We start from the raw sequence: 17258 nt of genomic DNA on the forward strand, positions 1-17258 counted from the left end.
TAATGATATTAAATATATAATAATAATGATAATATTATAAATAATACTCATATAATTCAAAAACAGCGCATACGAGTTGCATTTCCGGCGAAGAAATACAGTATCCACTATCCAGCTCTCTCCCTCATAGAAAGTTTCAGCAAATTCAAATCAAAGATCCCTTATAAGTGCTTATTGAATTTATTTACGTTTTTAATTAATATTTCAATTGATTTAATTTTTAGTTTTGAATTATGGAAAACGAAGCTCGTTTCTTCAGACCTGAGGAAGGTGAATAATTCAATCTCAATCTATCAATTTGAAAAAGTTTTGACATTTCTGAACTCATTCAATGCAATAGGCTAGTAATTTTAAAATAAATTTGGACATAAAGACAATTAAACCAATGTAAAATATAGAAATTGGGCTGATAAGTGTAGGAACTTGATTATTATAAACTAAATTGGAAATTGTGCATATCATGGCACGCAAAAGGTATCATGATGCCAATTACATTTCCCGCGGATAGCAGGATATACCAAGATGAAATTAAAATATATAGTTACCCAACATTGTTGTCGATTTCGTGGGGTTTACTTAAAAACTCATGACATTTTTAAATCATTATAATTTTTTACAGCTCTGACGTGTTCCAAAATAGTCAATTAATATGTAGAATTCGACGAGAAATATAATGGAATCATCAGTCACATTACAGTACGGTACCTACCTCGTACCGTGTATAGCTAGATCGAACGTTTCAAAACGTTTAGTGCTTGTTGCACAAAATTCGGTTGAATTTTAATCATGATTAATTCCACGAGAACCAATCAGAGAAGCCTTCTTTGATTGGTTCTCGTGAAATTAATCACGATTAAAATTTAACCGGCTTTCGTGCAATCGGGCCTTAGGTTTCTAACCTAACATTGTTGAAACATTCAACAAAATGTAGTTGTTTATTATACAAATACTTTTTTGTTGTTTCACAATAGTTAGATTGTGATAATAACCGATATTTTGAACTATTGGAATTCGTAGAAAAATTCAGAAGAAAATTTGTTAAATACCAGAGAAGCCTTCTTTGATTGGTTCTCGTGAAAATTAATCACGATTAAAATTCAACCGGCTTTCGTGCAATCGGGCCTTAGGTTTCTAACCTAACTTTGTTGAAACATTCAACAAAATGTAGTTGTTTATTATACAAATACTTTTTTGTTGTTTCACAATAGTTAGATTGTGATAATAACCGATATTTTGAACTATTGGAATTCGTAGAAAAATTCAGAAGAAAATTTGTTAAATACACTTTTGATAAGCGGTAGCACAAATCCTTTATAATAGTTCAGTAAAATGGTCATTTTTCAGAAAAGAACCCCAAAAGAATTTTTCTTGTCGGTTTTTTACGTATTTTGAGGCGCTGAATACGAATTTGGAATTCGCTGACACGCCAGAGGGTGGCTTCACCCAAAAAAAAACCCAAAACACCCAAATTTTGGGACATTTTTCAATTTTTCCATTTTATTTCGAAAACCTTGGGTTTCTCAAAAAATAGCATTTTATACAAAATTAAAGACAATAGAATTTTCAATAAATTAGTAGTCGACCAGGATTCTAAAAATTTCTGGTTTTGGAGCTATAGAGTTTCAAGAAGGGGTAGGCCCATTTTTAGAAGTTTTTTTTTTTTGAAACTCACTAACTTACTTCCACTCCATATACAACTTAAACTCCATACAACTTGGAGTATTATATAGTAATGATAAAAATCACATATCATAATATGAAAGTACAATAAACTTTGAACAAGACTACTCAGACATTTTGGAATTTAGAAAACCATTATGTCCCACAGCCAAAATACAAATTTTTCATTGTAATAACTTTCAAGGCATTTCTAACCGATCAAATCAATATTTCGCATCATATTGTTATGCAAGGGTTGTTATTCTATCAGAATCATCCGTTAGGTGCACATAATTTCATTATTTCCTAGTGGGGTGGCACTTATAAGGACATTACCCGTATCACAAGGATCAAAATTTCAAAGACTCATACCTTTTGACAAAAAAAAATGATCTGATCCCATCGTACCGGTACTACAGCTTATTCTTTACAGCTCATCAAGGCGGTTCAAAATTATGTTTTCTAACTCAAATTTGATCAAAAAATGGAAAATTCCTCCTCATACTCACATTTTTTACTCAGAAATGGCTTATTTCCATATCAAAGCTGGCAATCTTGTGAATCACTTCACATGAGTAATTCAAAATTTTTAGTGAAAATTGTAGAGATTTTTCTTTTCTTTCCACTCCCATAAACAATAGGCTACTTTTATTTCAATACCATTCAAAAGTTACAGCCAATTAGAAAGAGATTTCTATTTTTCATGATAAAGATTTGCGATTGGTCTCTAATTGAAGAGAAATCCATATGCTTTATAAGCTGATTAGCCTCGATTCCATCTTGAATCAATGTTTATAATAGAAAAACTGCCAATACTGTGAAAATAGCAATATCTTTATCTTTTGAAACAGATAAATCTAACTTCACGAATATATTTTAACAAATTCATTCACCTCACATGAAAGAGAAGATTCTGTTCTACAATTCAAGACCAAGTACAATTTTTACCATATCGGGTTACCGAAATAGCCTATACACAGCTTTTTGAATATAGAAATTGGCTATTTTTTGTGTATGGGAATATGGGCTAAAGTATAGCCTACCTACACTCATGCAAGGATGAATTTTCAATTTTTTGATCAAATTTAAGTTATCATACATGATATTGAACCGCCTTGTCATGCTGAGAAAAATAAGCTGTAGTACAATAGGAGATCCGATCATTGTGTAAAAAGTTAAATTGGTATTGTGCTGTAGAACATGGTATTCTATTTCTGGGTGTATTCCCCCTCGCCACTTTACTAAATTAAAAAATTCCTGAGGAATCTTGTTCAGAATTATATTATTGTTCTCTCACATGATGTGTGATTCTCTATCAGTACTACATACTACTCGATTAGTAGTATGACAGACACAGAATCACAATTGTAGTATGTAGTACTGATAGAGAGTCACACATCATGTGAAAGAACAAGTGCGAAAATTAAAATGGGGGTTTTGCGGGAGAAGCCACCCTCTGGCGTGGCAGCAAATTCGAGTTCTGCGCCCCAAAATACATATACAACCGTCGAGAAAAACTATTTCGGGGCTGTTTCCTGAACAATGACTATTTGACTGGACTATCAGTTATTGATATATGTAAAGGCAAGTATGTTTCTTCATATAAGAGTATTCTTCAAGCTTGAAGGTTGCTAACTGTTAACTAAATTATCCAAGAGATAAGTTTCACATGCAAGTGGAGTATTTTTTCTTTAGGGCTACTTTTAATATAAATATAATAAAATAAATCTCATTAATTTTTATTTATAAGAAGAGTATAATTTTATATACTATATCAAATCTAAATTACCGTAACGTAAGGCTCATATCCAATTTTCAATTTCAAGTACCGTACTCAGTTCAAATACTGTACTTTAATGCCTTGCTATAAACCTCAACCTTATCTAACCAGCTTCAAGAATTTGGTATAATCTTTTAGACCCTATAACTTACTACTGTACCTATCCTACTGATTAGTAACGAAGCCGTGAATTTAAGCCTTGGGAACAAGGTGCGAGATGACCTTTATTCAACAAGCCCACTAGCCAAATTAGCACACGGCTAAGATATTGTCACGCTCCCTTTGCCCCAGGCGTCAGGCGCGGATCCAGGGCTCTGATTGGAGTGATAGTCCGTGGGACAAATCCCCCCCTCCACCTCCCACTCGGAAAATTGTTGAAGTTTTTTATTTGAAAACAGCATTTGAGAGCCATATTTTTTAATATTAATTTGATTTAGATTAGTTCAATCAAATGTCAAGGTCATGATACTTATTTCTGCAACATTCATTTCTGTTTCCCGCACCCAATAACGATTCGCATCGGTGTAAGTAAGGCTTAAACCTAGAGTTCACTCAAATACACTTTTTTATCTCTCTTCAAACATGAAAAATCCCCTTTCCAACAAATTTTGCTGAATGTAGGCCTATCACAATATATAAGCTTGCTATCAATTGATTTTCAGGCTATCAAGTAACTGCTCAATAATTGTTGACTGTTAAATGCATGTATATAAATTTGTTTACATTCCAACATTCTAGGAGAAACTATACTATGCTACCATGGCAAAAATATTTATGAGGCTAAATGCCTTAAACTGAGGCAAACGGACCTCGGGACGGAGTGTAGGATACAATTCATCGGCTGGGGCAGAGGGTAAGTAGGCTTATCAGATTTGCATGCTTTAAGCCCGATTGTGTGATTTTTACTTGTTCCATGACGTTTCATAAAATTCATATTCTAGCCTCCTCAGACCCAATGTGCAGTATATAGTGTACATATATTATGGATTTCACACAACTACAGTCTTACCCTTCTCTAGAATCATTAAAAAAATATTTTCATATTTTTTCCAATTTTTTCATAGTTATTTATAATTTTAAAATAAAATGTTATGCAATTTTATCATTATTTCAGTGATTATGAAATGTACACTCCTAATCAATGTAGATTCCTACTCAATCATATGTAGAACCTGTACAAGCTGTAGTCTCATTTCCCTGGCAATGCAATAATTATGGTGCAATACCTGTAGAATGCTGGCACAAAGCCTTATGCACCAATTGCACAGAACTTGAAATGAGTTATATCATTGGTATCAGTGAGCACTGTAACATTGTTGAGTGAGAATAATTTTGCATTGTATGCCTATAGATATCATCAATTCAATAGGCTGCCACTATTTGATAAATAACATTTGATAAGGTTTTTGAAATGTCAGACAATACTTTTTTTATCAAATTATTGATTTACAATTGGGATGATTTCTTCTTTGCTGATAAAACCTTGGAGATTTTTTAAATTAATGTTAGTATCCACTACTACGTAAATAATTTCCTCTTTAGGGGAACTGTCAATTTCTTGTCTGCACTTTTGTATCAGTAACTTAGTATCAGCATCTTCCTCATCATCATAGAATAAATCAATGACTGGAAGATTTCCATTTCCTATGAGGAATGTTCTTATTTTGTAAATATCTATATCCATTATTACCTAAATTAAACAATGAAAATGTTTAAATACAGCCACGTTGGGAGAACACTCCAACACACTGTCATCTTGGTTCACATGGTCATAATGTACACTATTCTGTACATGTAGTTAAAAGTGAAATAATACCAATGTTTATACCACAAACTAATTAATTACGGTAGTCTGTTGGCTAATTGTCATATGTTTATCATAGAATGTGCATTCATACATAAAATATTTTTGAAACTGGGAGACATTATTCAAAACAATGCATTGCACGTGATGTCACAACTAATTTCGACAGTTTCTCATCCTATTGACCTATAAACCCTTTTACAATTATTTCAATTCTATATTTCATTACCGATAAATTATTTTTTCAAATAAGATCTTTCTTATTTTCTATTCTTTCTTAATAATTTTTCATGTTTTGTAATGTGAATCCTGTATAAATTGTTTCACTTTTTTGTTATTTTGTAACATCAGGCCTCTGCACATAGGCTATTGTCTTCATAGGGTCTTCTCTTGATCAATGATATCTGTTTTCTATTTCAATTCATTTTTATGTAACATCAAGCCTCTGCACATAGCCTATTGTGTGTCCTGCGTCGTATTGCGGTCTCACAGACAGCACTTAACAAAACGCTATTGGCCAAAAATCACAGATACCGTATTAAACATATTTACTTTTCCAGGAATTCCCCGTTTTAATTTTAAAACAATCACTTATAAAAAATCTACTCGTCTCTATTAAAAAGTAAACTTTTTTGTCTTCAATGAAATTCAACATTATAGATGCATAGATATTCAATTTCCCCGATTAAGTGATTCTATTCAACTCGGAAACTGTTTCATTTCGCCCATTGACTTTACCGTAATTTTCCGGCCGAGATTTCAACTATTGAGGGGGTTAGCGTTGCCGTCTACAAACGGAAAGTGAGCAGGTGGCTGTTCTGCATCGGTTCATATATGCTGCAGCAGAGGCTATCTATACTCACCATATCACCATATATAGATGAATATTTCTATTCATGAATACAAAATACCATTCAATTTATATTACACACAATACCACGCCAATAAAGCTATTATTTCTAACTCAGCCCTTTAAACGCCGTCGAGCTAAAACTTTTATTTTTTCTATCTTTAGTTTCAATATTTATCATCATAATATTGTTACTATTCTTTCGAATTTCATTATTATTCATAGTTTGTGATTTCTTTCATTATTGCTAGTGCTTTGCTTTCTGTCTGATAATTTGCGACTCCTCCCTGCACACGGACAAATCATCCGGGAAGGGAGAATATTCATGTAATCCATAACACTGTTATATTTTGTAAATATGTCATATTTTATGAATAAACTAATTTGAATTTGAATTTATTGCCTTCATAGGGTCTTTACTTGATCAATGATAGCCATTCTCTATTTCTATTTATTTTGGTTTGAACAATTTTTGATTTGTTTCTATTTTATTGTGTATACTCTCATAGAAGAAAAATAGCATTTCCAATCAAATCAATCTGTTTATTACCAGGTATCAGATAGTTGGTGAAAGTGCCCAAATCAGTTGCCGAAATTTAATCAGTCGCCTTTTATGTTCGTCATCCATTGTCAATGAACAAATTTTACCAGCCTCATAGAATAGAATAGAAAAACGTTTATTGATATTGAATTAATAAGCTACCTTAAGCGAACCTCAAAGAGGCTGCTTGACAAGTTGCCATAAACGAAACATGTAAATTCAAATATAAATATCCATATATCAGTGAACTTTAATTCTACAAAAATTTATTTAACAGTTAAAATTATCATGAAATTAACTAATTAATTGTTGGCTCAGCTCTCAAAAATCTCGAAAGTGTTGTAATGCACAGTTAACCTGAACTTACATAGAAAAAATAGAACGGATTGAATTACATTATTATGCTACATCTAAAGTGTAATTATTCAACCAAATTTTAAATTATCTTTTCAATAGGCGCATATTAGCAAACTCAGCACAATTATCCGGTAAATCATTGAAAGTTTTTGATACAATGTAGATTAAGGTGTTTCTGGCTAAATTATTTGAAGTAATATTTATGGTAAAACATACTTATTCCTTAAATCATATCGATTAACTTTCATAACTATATATTTGTTGCTGGTAATTTTCTAAAATCAAAGTAAACAGAAATATTCCTTTTATATTCAAAACCTTGCACTTATTCAAAAGGGTTTCATATGAAATATCTGCCTGAGAATTGCTGACCGAACGTAGAATCTTCCTCTGTACCGAAGATATTCTCCTAAGATGAACATTGCTAGCAAATCCCCAACCTCGCAATCCATATCTCATAACAGACTCTCCCAAAGGCTCTACATCCTCTTCACTTTATTGGGTATTAAATCTTTAATAATTATAATACATTTTTGCCAATGTTTGAGTCAATTACAAACATTTTCTATATGAATATCCCAACGAAAATGACTGTCAACTATTACTCCTAAATACTTATAATTTATACAATTCGATATAAAGTGACGACAATCTCTTGTGCATATGAAAATTTCTTGCTCCTGCAGTAGGAAACATTCACAGCAATGGTGCTTAAGTTCGGGTTCCATAAGTCTTTTCATGTAGGATGTAGCACCTTGGTTTTGGTAACATTTATATTTAAACAATTATTATGAGACCATTTAGCTAGAGTATTGGCTATCATAAGTTGCATGATGATAGAAATTAATTTTTGTTTCTTATTTTACTTATTTTGTATTCGAATACGTTATGCCCACTACATGGATTAATTGTTTTTGTATGACTACTAACTTATTATGAATTGTTTGACAGGTGGGATCAGTGGATTGGCGTTTGGGAAAAGAGAATTCTTCAGCGCAATGAAGCCAACTTGCGGAAGAAAGATGCGCTGGAGACACAGCAAATAATAGAGTAAGTATTTTTCATCATCTCACGGCATGTAAAAAATATAAAAACAATATTTTACATTTTCGGGCACTATATAAAGGAACTAATAACTTGAATGCGAAGCTCTGCTTTCCAATGAATTCCTGGTCTGTTGGGTAGAAAGAGTTTACATTGTCTCCTTTTTTCACAAATCAACTCAAAATATATCTATTGGAATTTGAACTTTATGAAAAAGGTATCACACAGACTAAACTTCTGGGCAAGGGACAGAGATACTGTCAGAGCTACCGCGCGTATTATTATTCTTTACTTGTCAATTTCGCAGAATTTCTCATTCACATGCTGAATTATTACGAATGTGACCAATTCTTAAATTTTGGCGCCGGGGCTACTCTATCGTATTTCTTATTATATCTATAAATGTAATGATATACTGCACTAATATTATAAGTAGCCTACATGCTACGAGTATTATATATACTGGGCTACTTACATGACAAAGTTGGTAAAATTTTTTGTTGGTTCATTGATAACTATAATGTGTTATATAAAAGCTAAATACGGTACTTATTCATTCACTCACTCATCCATAATCAACAGAACTAAAAATCTACTGGACAAAATACGTTCAAATTTGGCAAATTAGTTTAGTTGACCTTCTGAGGCGCACTAAAAGCAGAAATGTTTAAATTTGGTACACAGGCCTGAGAAAGGTATAGAAATGTAGGCCACAGCTGAGGTATAGAAATGTTGTTTTGGAAGTGTTTTGTTACAACACCCATGTTCCACCCAAGGATGAGCTTAACTCTCTTTCTACTGAAATAAAATGTATTGAACAGAAAGGTTTAAGAGTGCAATAAAAGCTAAATTGATTGATGCATCACCGTAAAGTTTAGAGGAATAAGCCTCAACTGTTAGCGTTTGTACGCATTTTTTTGCAAGCATATATTTGTATGTATGGATACATACCTCCTTTGTATGTTCGGATTTTCTTCTCTTTTTTCTTTTATAATTACTTTTTTAGAGTACTGTACTCAATATTTTTGACGTTCATATACTACCAAGCTTTGCTTGATTTTTGTAGTGTTATATGACGAAAATTAAACTAAACTCAACTAAACTGACTGGCGGTTTTTGAACGTTTTCCTGCGTTTTCTATAGGCCTTCTTAAGAACTAATTCACAGATCATGTTCAATCATATTTGGTACATAAGTTGTATGGATTTGTACCATGGTCTAGAATTTATTTCTTGAGAGGACTTAACTCACCCCTCACATATAGATTTTTAGCGTTTTCCCAGCTTTACAAGATCAAATTGACAAAAAACGTTTAAGTTTTATTGTTATTCCATGTTGGAAGCTACTTGACCACTCAACCCTTGGGTACCGACCACCAAGGGAGAGTGAAATGCTAATTAATGACATAACATTTCCACACAACCATGTGGTAACTAGCTATGCCATGTTCGACATCCACAAATCATTAATTTGTCCTGAGTAGACGGAGGGAGCCCAAAATGACCGCTTTCTGCATCTGCCCTAATAGTGGAATGGCACTCTTATCACAAGCAGGAATTGATTTTGAATTTGAAAGCAAGGATGAGCGCTACCCTCCAAGAACACCAATCATTATAAGAGCCAGCAGTCGTACAGAGTAGCCTCTGTTCAGTCTGCGAAGCTCCACCAATAGTTCCTGGTACTTGATCCGTTTTTATTATTTTTATATCATTGAATTAGGTACAGAGGTTCAGCTAGAGTGTAAATATGTTGAGAGGACTTCAATATTTAGACAAGATACGCACACAATTTGCCAGCTTTTTCATTATCTTATTATAGTCACAAAATTGTTCAAATTTGGTACACAAGTCTCCGCCTAGTATTTTTTTGGGTTGTAAGTTTTCCAGGGCTTTCTGGAACAAATGAACTTGAAAGTCTAAACAATAAAAGTGTACATAGGTTTAGATTAAGTGCTAAACTGCTAAAAGTCTAAAGGAAGCAAACTTGAATGAAAAATGCAGGCGGGCGAAGCGAGCCCACTGATCCTATTCCTGAATGATCCAGGGGGCGGAGCCTGCCAGCTATAGTTAAGATAAAGTAGGAGTTGCCTTAATATACTTTCAGGAATTAATAGTGAGCATAATGAATCGCCTTATGAACTTGAAAGTTAATAGTATTATTTGTTTTCAGACGTCGAGAGAGAAGAGCCCGATTGATGAGCCCGCCAAAAGAAGTAAGTGTATTCAATATTCTGATTTCTATTACTGATCAAAGTTGAGTGCTACCTGTATAATTGTTTTCAATGCTCATTGTTTTAATATGGTTCCAATCCATAATAAATTCATAATTTTTGATTTGTGTATTTTTGGCTTGAAAATCGGACTGAATTTGGTGAGGGATATTGCCAATAAATTTATTAATCTCTTCCATGCATCTTTTCCTCCTAAAAACTCTATCATTCCACTCCCTGAGGAAATAAATAGATTTATAGCACACAATTAATGATTGTAGTTTGATTGTAAGCTACTTTTGTAGTCAGAATGTTGACATCTGTGAATTGATCACTATTATTGGAGCTGCTGTTAAATTGTTCCATAATGGAATAAAACAATAAATGTCTCTCCTTGTGAGATATGGGCCCAATTAAAGATAAACATGTTTTCCCAATAAATTAAATATTTCTAATCTTAATTGAATTAATCTATAAGTTAAGACTTAACAGACTTATAATAGACTTAACACTGAAGTTCCAATCTCGTAGTTTTAACTGAATATTCAACCGATGATAATGCCATGAACATTGAAACTAGCTTCATGTTAATATCTCATCAGTATATAGACAACATATTGTGCTTATTCATTATGTGATCATAATCATGCATGTTATATGAAGTATAAAAATAATTACAAGCTGCAGGCCCTCATTGGTGTATTAATTTAATAATTCTTCATCAATTAAAACAATAACAAATCATAAAACCATTAATGAGAGATGACAGGCTAAGCCTAAAACTGTTGAAGTTTTTTTTTAAATTAAAAAAATATTTTACAAGTCCCAAAATATTTGGTAGATCTTCACGTTTTACAATATTCAAGTCCAGAAATACAATAACTAAAAGTTTTGAATTTATGGAACTGAATAAGAATAGAATTTTAGATCGCCAGAATTACAAAATTGTTCAATAACATCAAGCAGCTATCGTGACTATTCAGAGTTTCTAGCGAGATTTATTTTCGAATCAAATTTTATTTCCAATACTCACAGAAAAACACTTACATAAATATGTGTGACAACAACAAATATATGTGAAGAAACTAACGAAATATAAAGCATAATGAATAATCAATAATCAATAGTCGCTGACACAATGATCAATAATATTACAAAGTAGAAGTGGAAACAAAAGAAAAACATGCCGAGGCTTAGCCTGTGGGGATGGAGTATTAGTATTGTATATTTGCTTTTCTATTAATTCATTCAGTTACTTCTAATTGAATATTTATTTGGTAATAACATTTTATCATGAGTTTTAGCAGTAAAATTTTGTATTGAATTTCGATCATTGCAGCATTTATTGAAATTAATCTGAAAAGCAGTGTGCTATACACAGTAGCCTACTAATAATACCCACTGGAAAATTCGATTCTATCAATTCATAATAGACGTTTGGCTTGTTATTTTTCCGCACTCTCAGTGGTCCAGAACACGGAACAACTATAATACAGTAGGTCTACTGTATACTGTTTCTTTTTTTTGTGGTTACAGCGTGACTGTTGACGCAAAGTTTCCCTAAAAAGTTTCCCTAAAAGTTACCTTCCCTAACCATTTTCCAGATAATAATACGTTTTTTTTTTTGTAGACCTATTGAAGGCCAATACTGCAGTTTTAGAAGAAATGTTGTATGTAATTCGAGCTTATAGCTTTTCTATTCAATGTGTCACATTATAATTATTTTGCTCTACCAATAAAGTAACACTTTACACTCTAATATACAGATAAAATGGTGGCCTTAAAAAAGTTGATTTGATTTGTTTAGCAAAAAAGCAGTATATGATGGTGGCCTTAAAAAAGTTGATTTGATTTGTTTAGTATAAACGCATGCAGTATGTTTATTATATAAAGCAGTGTGTATTTGTTGATCAATAAAATGTATTCTATTCTATATGATTCATTCGACATTTTCAGGCTCAACGAGGAAGAGTAACAAAACGTAAAAGGTTAGTAGATACTAGAAAAACTTATAACAAAAACTCATATCCAACTTAGATTCACTTATAACAATCAGCGATCCTCATGGACAACATCAATGTTCCCCATTTGACTAAAATTGACAGTTTACCTACAATACAGTCAGAACAGGTCTATTTTACCATCACATCACATTTTCCATTGCAGTCAAAAAAATTATTGATTGATTGACAGTAAATGGATTAATCTATTACAAACACCTTCTATCACTAAACAAATAACAAACTCCTCTAACATATATTGGTCATAATTATAGGTTCATTGGTCATGATGTAAAAAAATTTTTTTTATATTTCTGTAAATAGTATATTTTCTTTTCACAATATGCTGATTTCTTCAAACCTGAAGATGATGTGGATCACTGGGACTAGTAGTTGTTATAATTTGTATTTTTAATCTATTATTTTATCAATTAAAAAAAAAGGGTATTTCTATTTTATAAATAAAAATTAGTAGCCCTGTATTCATACATTTTAAGAGTCGAAGAATATAATTTTAATACTGAAACCTATCACCCATCAGCTATTATTGTAAACCACGCCGTATAATTTGCTTAATTAATAAATATAATTTGTTGACAAGATGAAGTAGAGTTGCCTTAAAATACTTTGAGGAATGCAGAAGCAAGTATATATGCTGAATCGTCTTATGAACTTGATAATAATTCGCTCTAATCTTTTTCAGGGGCCGTACTCCTGGACGCCCATCAAAAAAGCAGTAGAAAGCAGTAAGTTGATTCAATATTAACATTATGCTACTCTAGAAAGTCACCTGTGTATAGATTGACACATATTTATCTTATTATTAATGAATTACAAGAGTTGTTTACTCACGTTTGTCAATTGGGTAACATAAAAGAAAGGTTCATTTCAAATTATTGCATTAAAAGACCATTTAAAAATTGAATTTCAAGTTGAATATACTCTAAAATAGCTGTGATTTCAGTACCTAGATGAGTAATTTTATATTACCGTACCGTATTTCTCGTTTGAATTTACAATTTTCCCATTAGTTTCCAATATTTTCAGTTTATAGGAATTATTAAGTGCAGGTAACATTTCAGTTTATTTGGTTTCTGTACTTGTAATAAGTATTATCCCAATAAACTGCTTTCAAGAATATCATAATATTCATATAATATAGGTATTGATTGTGATCAGTGTGTGTCTGTTGAATGTGTGTCTGAGTATACATATACATACCTGGGCGTGATTTTCGAGAATAGATTAAGATACATAGATGTACAATATCTGAGAAACAAAATAAGATAATTTTTGTATAAATTTTCAACTTGTCAGTTTCTTACAACAAAGTTAATTTATGAAGTCTATTATGCATATGTAGAATCTTATATTTCAAACTATATAAGACTCCTAATTCACTTCATAAGCTTCCGTTTATTCTCGTTAATATAACATTATTATTTGAGCCCATTCTAATGACTGAATGTTTACTTTTGCCACATTTTAGTCCAGGCAATGAATGCTCAAAAAAGGGTATAGAGGGAAATGTTGGGAAGACAGTTTTTGACCCCACAGTTCTGTTTAGGGTGGTAAGGAGGAAAACATATCAAAAGTCCCCACCCCTACCCATTGTACTAAGGGGGTGGGGGTGGTTTAAAGGTACCATTTTATGGTTTCTCACATAAAACTCAAAAACTATGTATCCTAAGGACTTGACTTTCATATAGCAAATTAAAGCTTACATAATTTCCTACAATATTTATTGTACAACTTTTTTCATATCTCCTCTGGTTTTCAAAATATCCGCTCTTGAAGGTGTGACATTTTTGAAAAAACAACGTTTGCCACCAATTTTTTCCTATTTTTGCTCTTATAACTTTTCAAAAATCGTTGGTGAAAGTCCATGTTGATTATGAGCTTATAGAGCATTGATTTCTCTTTAATTTGATGTATAATTTGAGGATATAAGAGCCATAATTTGAGCCATAGAGGATACATGCAGGCATCGCTTAACTTGAATTATCTCCAATCACTGACAAAATATTATATAATTAATATAATCAATTATGAAATTATCATGAAAAACGATCGAAACACTTTGAATAATACCAGCATAATGCCATTTAAAAGCAAAAACCTGACCTCTTAACCTACCCTACCTCTGGAACATCAATCAACATTTATTCCTTTCAGGTGATGTTATCATTGCTTATTATCTAGTTCACAGTTACCGGGAACTCATAACGGTGACTGTTAGCGGTCGGTAATCGTTCTATTCGGCGCAATCATCTACTCCCTACCACAAGCCACACAAATACAGAAATACACTCACAAGAATTTATTCTTCTTCCATCACTCCCATCTATTTATTTCTCGAGGAATCGACTTAAAAATTATCTTTATAACTTTCAATGCCTTAAAAAATTCAATTGAAGAAATTCACATAAAATTTGGTGATCTATATTCTACTGACTTGTAAACTTGTAGTTCAGTTTTTTTTTTGTCTTTCAGATTCTTTGTAAAGAACAGCGCATCTTATTTCTTAGCCGAGAGCTACAAGGACTACGGAAAAAAGTGTAAACAAGTTTCAATGTACGGTACTCGTTTCGATGAGCAGACTATAGGATGTATGTTTCGCTGTCATACAGTCATAGTAGGTCTATATTCTTATCCATTGCTGCATACCTAAGTGAGACACCATTCTCCTCCCTCACAGAGACATCAATGATATAGGCCTTTCGTTCTCACCTATTTTAATACAAAAAAATATAGAAATAAAAGAATAACTTACCCTACACTCAAATTTCATTGTTTTTATCATATTGTTCCAGTATTGTGAATTTTTTAAATTTAAAAGTACCGTATCAAGTTGCAGAATGGTGATTTGTTTCAGTTTTTTCATTTTTAAGATTAATTACAATTAACAATTTCATCCATTATTTTAATATGAATATGCACTACTATTTTATGTATTTAAGATCTCAATTGTAGAATTTTGTAACTAAATAAACAAATAATCATATTGTACCAGTATTGTAAATTTTGTAAATTTAAAAGTACCGTATCAAGTTGCAGAATGGTGATTTGTTTCAGTTTTTCATTTTCAAGATCAATTACAATTAACAAATCCATCCATTATTATAATATAAAAATTCATTACTATTTTCTGTATATATATATATATATATATATATATATATATATATATATATTATATATATATATATAATCTCAATTGTAGAATTTTGTAACTAAATAAACAAATAATCATATTGTACCAGTATTGTGAATTTTGTAAATTTAAAAGTACCGTATCAAGTTGCAGAATGGTGATTTGTTTCAGTTTTTTTATTTTTAAGATTAATTACAATTAACAATTTCATCCATTATTTCAATATAAAAATGCATTACTATTCTCTGTATATATATATAATCTCAATTGTAGAATTTTGTAAGTAGATAAACAAATAGTCATATTGTACCAGTATTGTAAATTTTGTAAATTTAAAAGTACCGTATCAAGTTGCAGAATGGTGATTTGTTTCAGTTTTTCAAATTGTAGAATTTTGTAACTAAATAAACAAGTTGACGAAAAATCAATCTCAGTTATTATTATTGTTGGAAGTGGCCGTAGTTGAGTGGCTTAGATGCTGGCTTTGTAAACCAGAGGCCCGGGTTCAAATCCCGACCTGGACAAAATATTTTTCTCGGGTCACTCCCGTGTTTCGGATGGACACGTATATCGTCGGTCTCGGCTGCCTAGAAGCAGTTGTTAAGTCATGTCAGAGGCACTGAAATCGATCAGATGCAACCTGAAAGCTTTGAAACCAGACCTGAGACACTCGTCATCATTATAATATTATTATTACTATTCTCAGATAAGGATTGTGGCAAACATATCCATAGAGTTGTACAGTATAGATGATATAGAGTTGTAAAGTATAGATGATATATATTTTGCTTCAATTGTCATTGTGACATCTTTTGTAATTAAATAAACAATATTCATAATAATCTAATGCAGTACCCATCATGACAACAGAAGTTGACTATTTAGTAGTTACTGGTAGGATAGTAGATAAATAATCTTTCTACTACTTAAGAATATGCTAGTAGATAAATAAACTTTCTACTATAACAGTATCAACTCTCACAAATATATCCATCAATATTGCAGTACCTATTACCATTTTTTTAGTTTTCTTGCATTTTTTTATAATTCTATTTCAAGTGTCTATCAGTATTATTTTGCTCATAAGCTTGGTGAATTTCTATGCAAGCTCAGAGAGCAATAAACTGATTTGGATTTTGAGTTTTCTCAAGCACTACGAAAGTTACAGATCTAGATATCAGCGTAAAAATTTTACTATGATTCACATTCATTTCCAATGTCAAATCCCAGACTGTGTTCAAATTATATTTAAAAGTTATATAAGTTTTTTGAATTTGGTTGTGGATCAAACATGATACATCTAATGCTTTATGAAAATTATCACATTTTCAGTCTCACAAACATGAAATAGGTTGCCATTAATTGTCACTTATAAATGTTGATACATACTATGAATAGTACGGTACCGTAACAGTTGATACTGGATCAAAATTATATTGCAATTTGTGTAACCGGCCATTAGAGTAGCCTACTATTAATTTCTTACGGTAGCATATAACTGTACAGTATACAGTATACTCGCCTATTGTAATATGTGTGAAATAACTTATCACTATCATCTTTGTTTGTATCTAAAATACACAAAACACTTGTCAGATCGGAGTCGAGTGGTACCGTAATCTGACACTCATATCCACCGAACGAATAATATTTTTTCCGCATAGGATGCTGATTCCCAAATCTACCCTTGGCTTGTGTGTTTTTTTGTAGATTTCAAAAATTCATAATCACTTATTCGAAATGAATAATCTTTATAATAATTGAAAGGAAAAATTCCAAACTTTTTACAATAAATACATCGGCCCCCTTTTAGACCGGGAATTGTTTTGAGACTAGGACAGTCACGTTTTGGCTACCAGT

General features: G+C 31.8%; 1 protein-coding gene across 1 annotated transcript; it reads left to right on the forward strand.

The window, feature by feature from the left end:
* The first annotated feature begins 138 nt into the window (after positions 1-138).
* Positions 139-15319, forward strand: LOC120354913 (mortality factor 4-like protein 1). The gene is made up of 7 exons (XM_039443030.1): positions 139-270; positions 4178-4292; positions 7943-8041; positions 10205-10247; positions 12201-12232; positions 12948-12990; positions 14738-15319. The coding sequence occupies exons 1-6, from the start codon at positions 234-236 to the stop codon at positions 12982-12984; spliced, it is 363 nt and encodes a 120-aa protein (XP_039298964.1). The 5' UTR covers positions 139-233; the 3' UTR covers positions 12985-12990; positions 14738-15319.
* The last annotated feature ends 1939 nt before the right edge of the window (positions 15320-17258 follow it).

Source organism: Nilaparvata lugens, chromosome X, assembly GCF_014356525.2.
Source record: "Nilaparvata lugens isolate BPH chromosome X, ASM1435652v1, whole genome shotgun sequence".
NCBI lineage: Eukaryota > Metazoa > Arthropoda > Insecta > Hemiptera > Delphacidae > Nilaparvata > Nilaparvata lugens.

Bases quoted from the DNA above. Each gene is read 5' to 3' on its own strand.
- LOC120354913 (XM_039443030.1), top strand. From the start codon at position 234: ATGGAAAACGAAGCTCGTTTCTTCAGACCTGAGGAAG. The intron at 271-4,177 runs GTGAATAATTCA...CCAACATTCTAG, and splicing joins TTTCTTCAGACCTGAGGAAG to GAGAAACTATACTATGCTAC. The intron at 10,248-12,200 runs GTAAGTGTATTC...CGACATTTTCAG, and splicing joins TGATGAGCCCGCCAAAAGAA to GCTCAACGAGGAAGAGTAAC.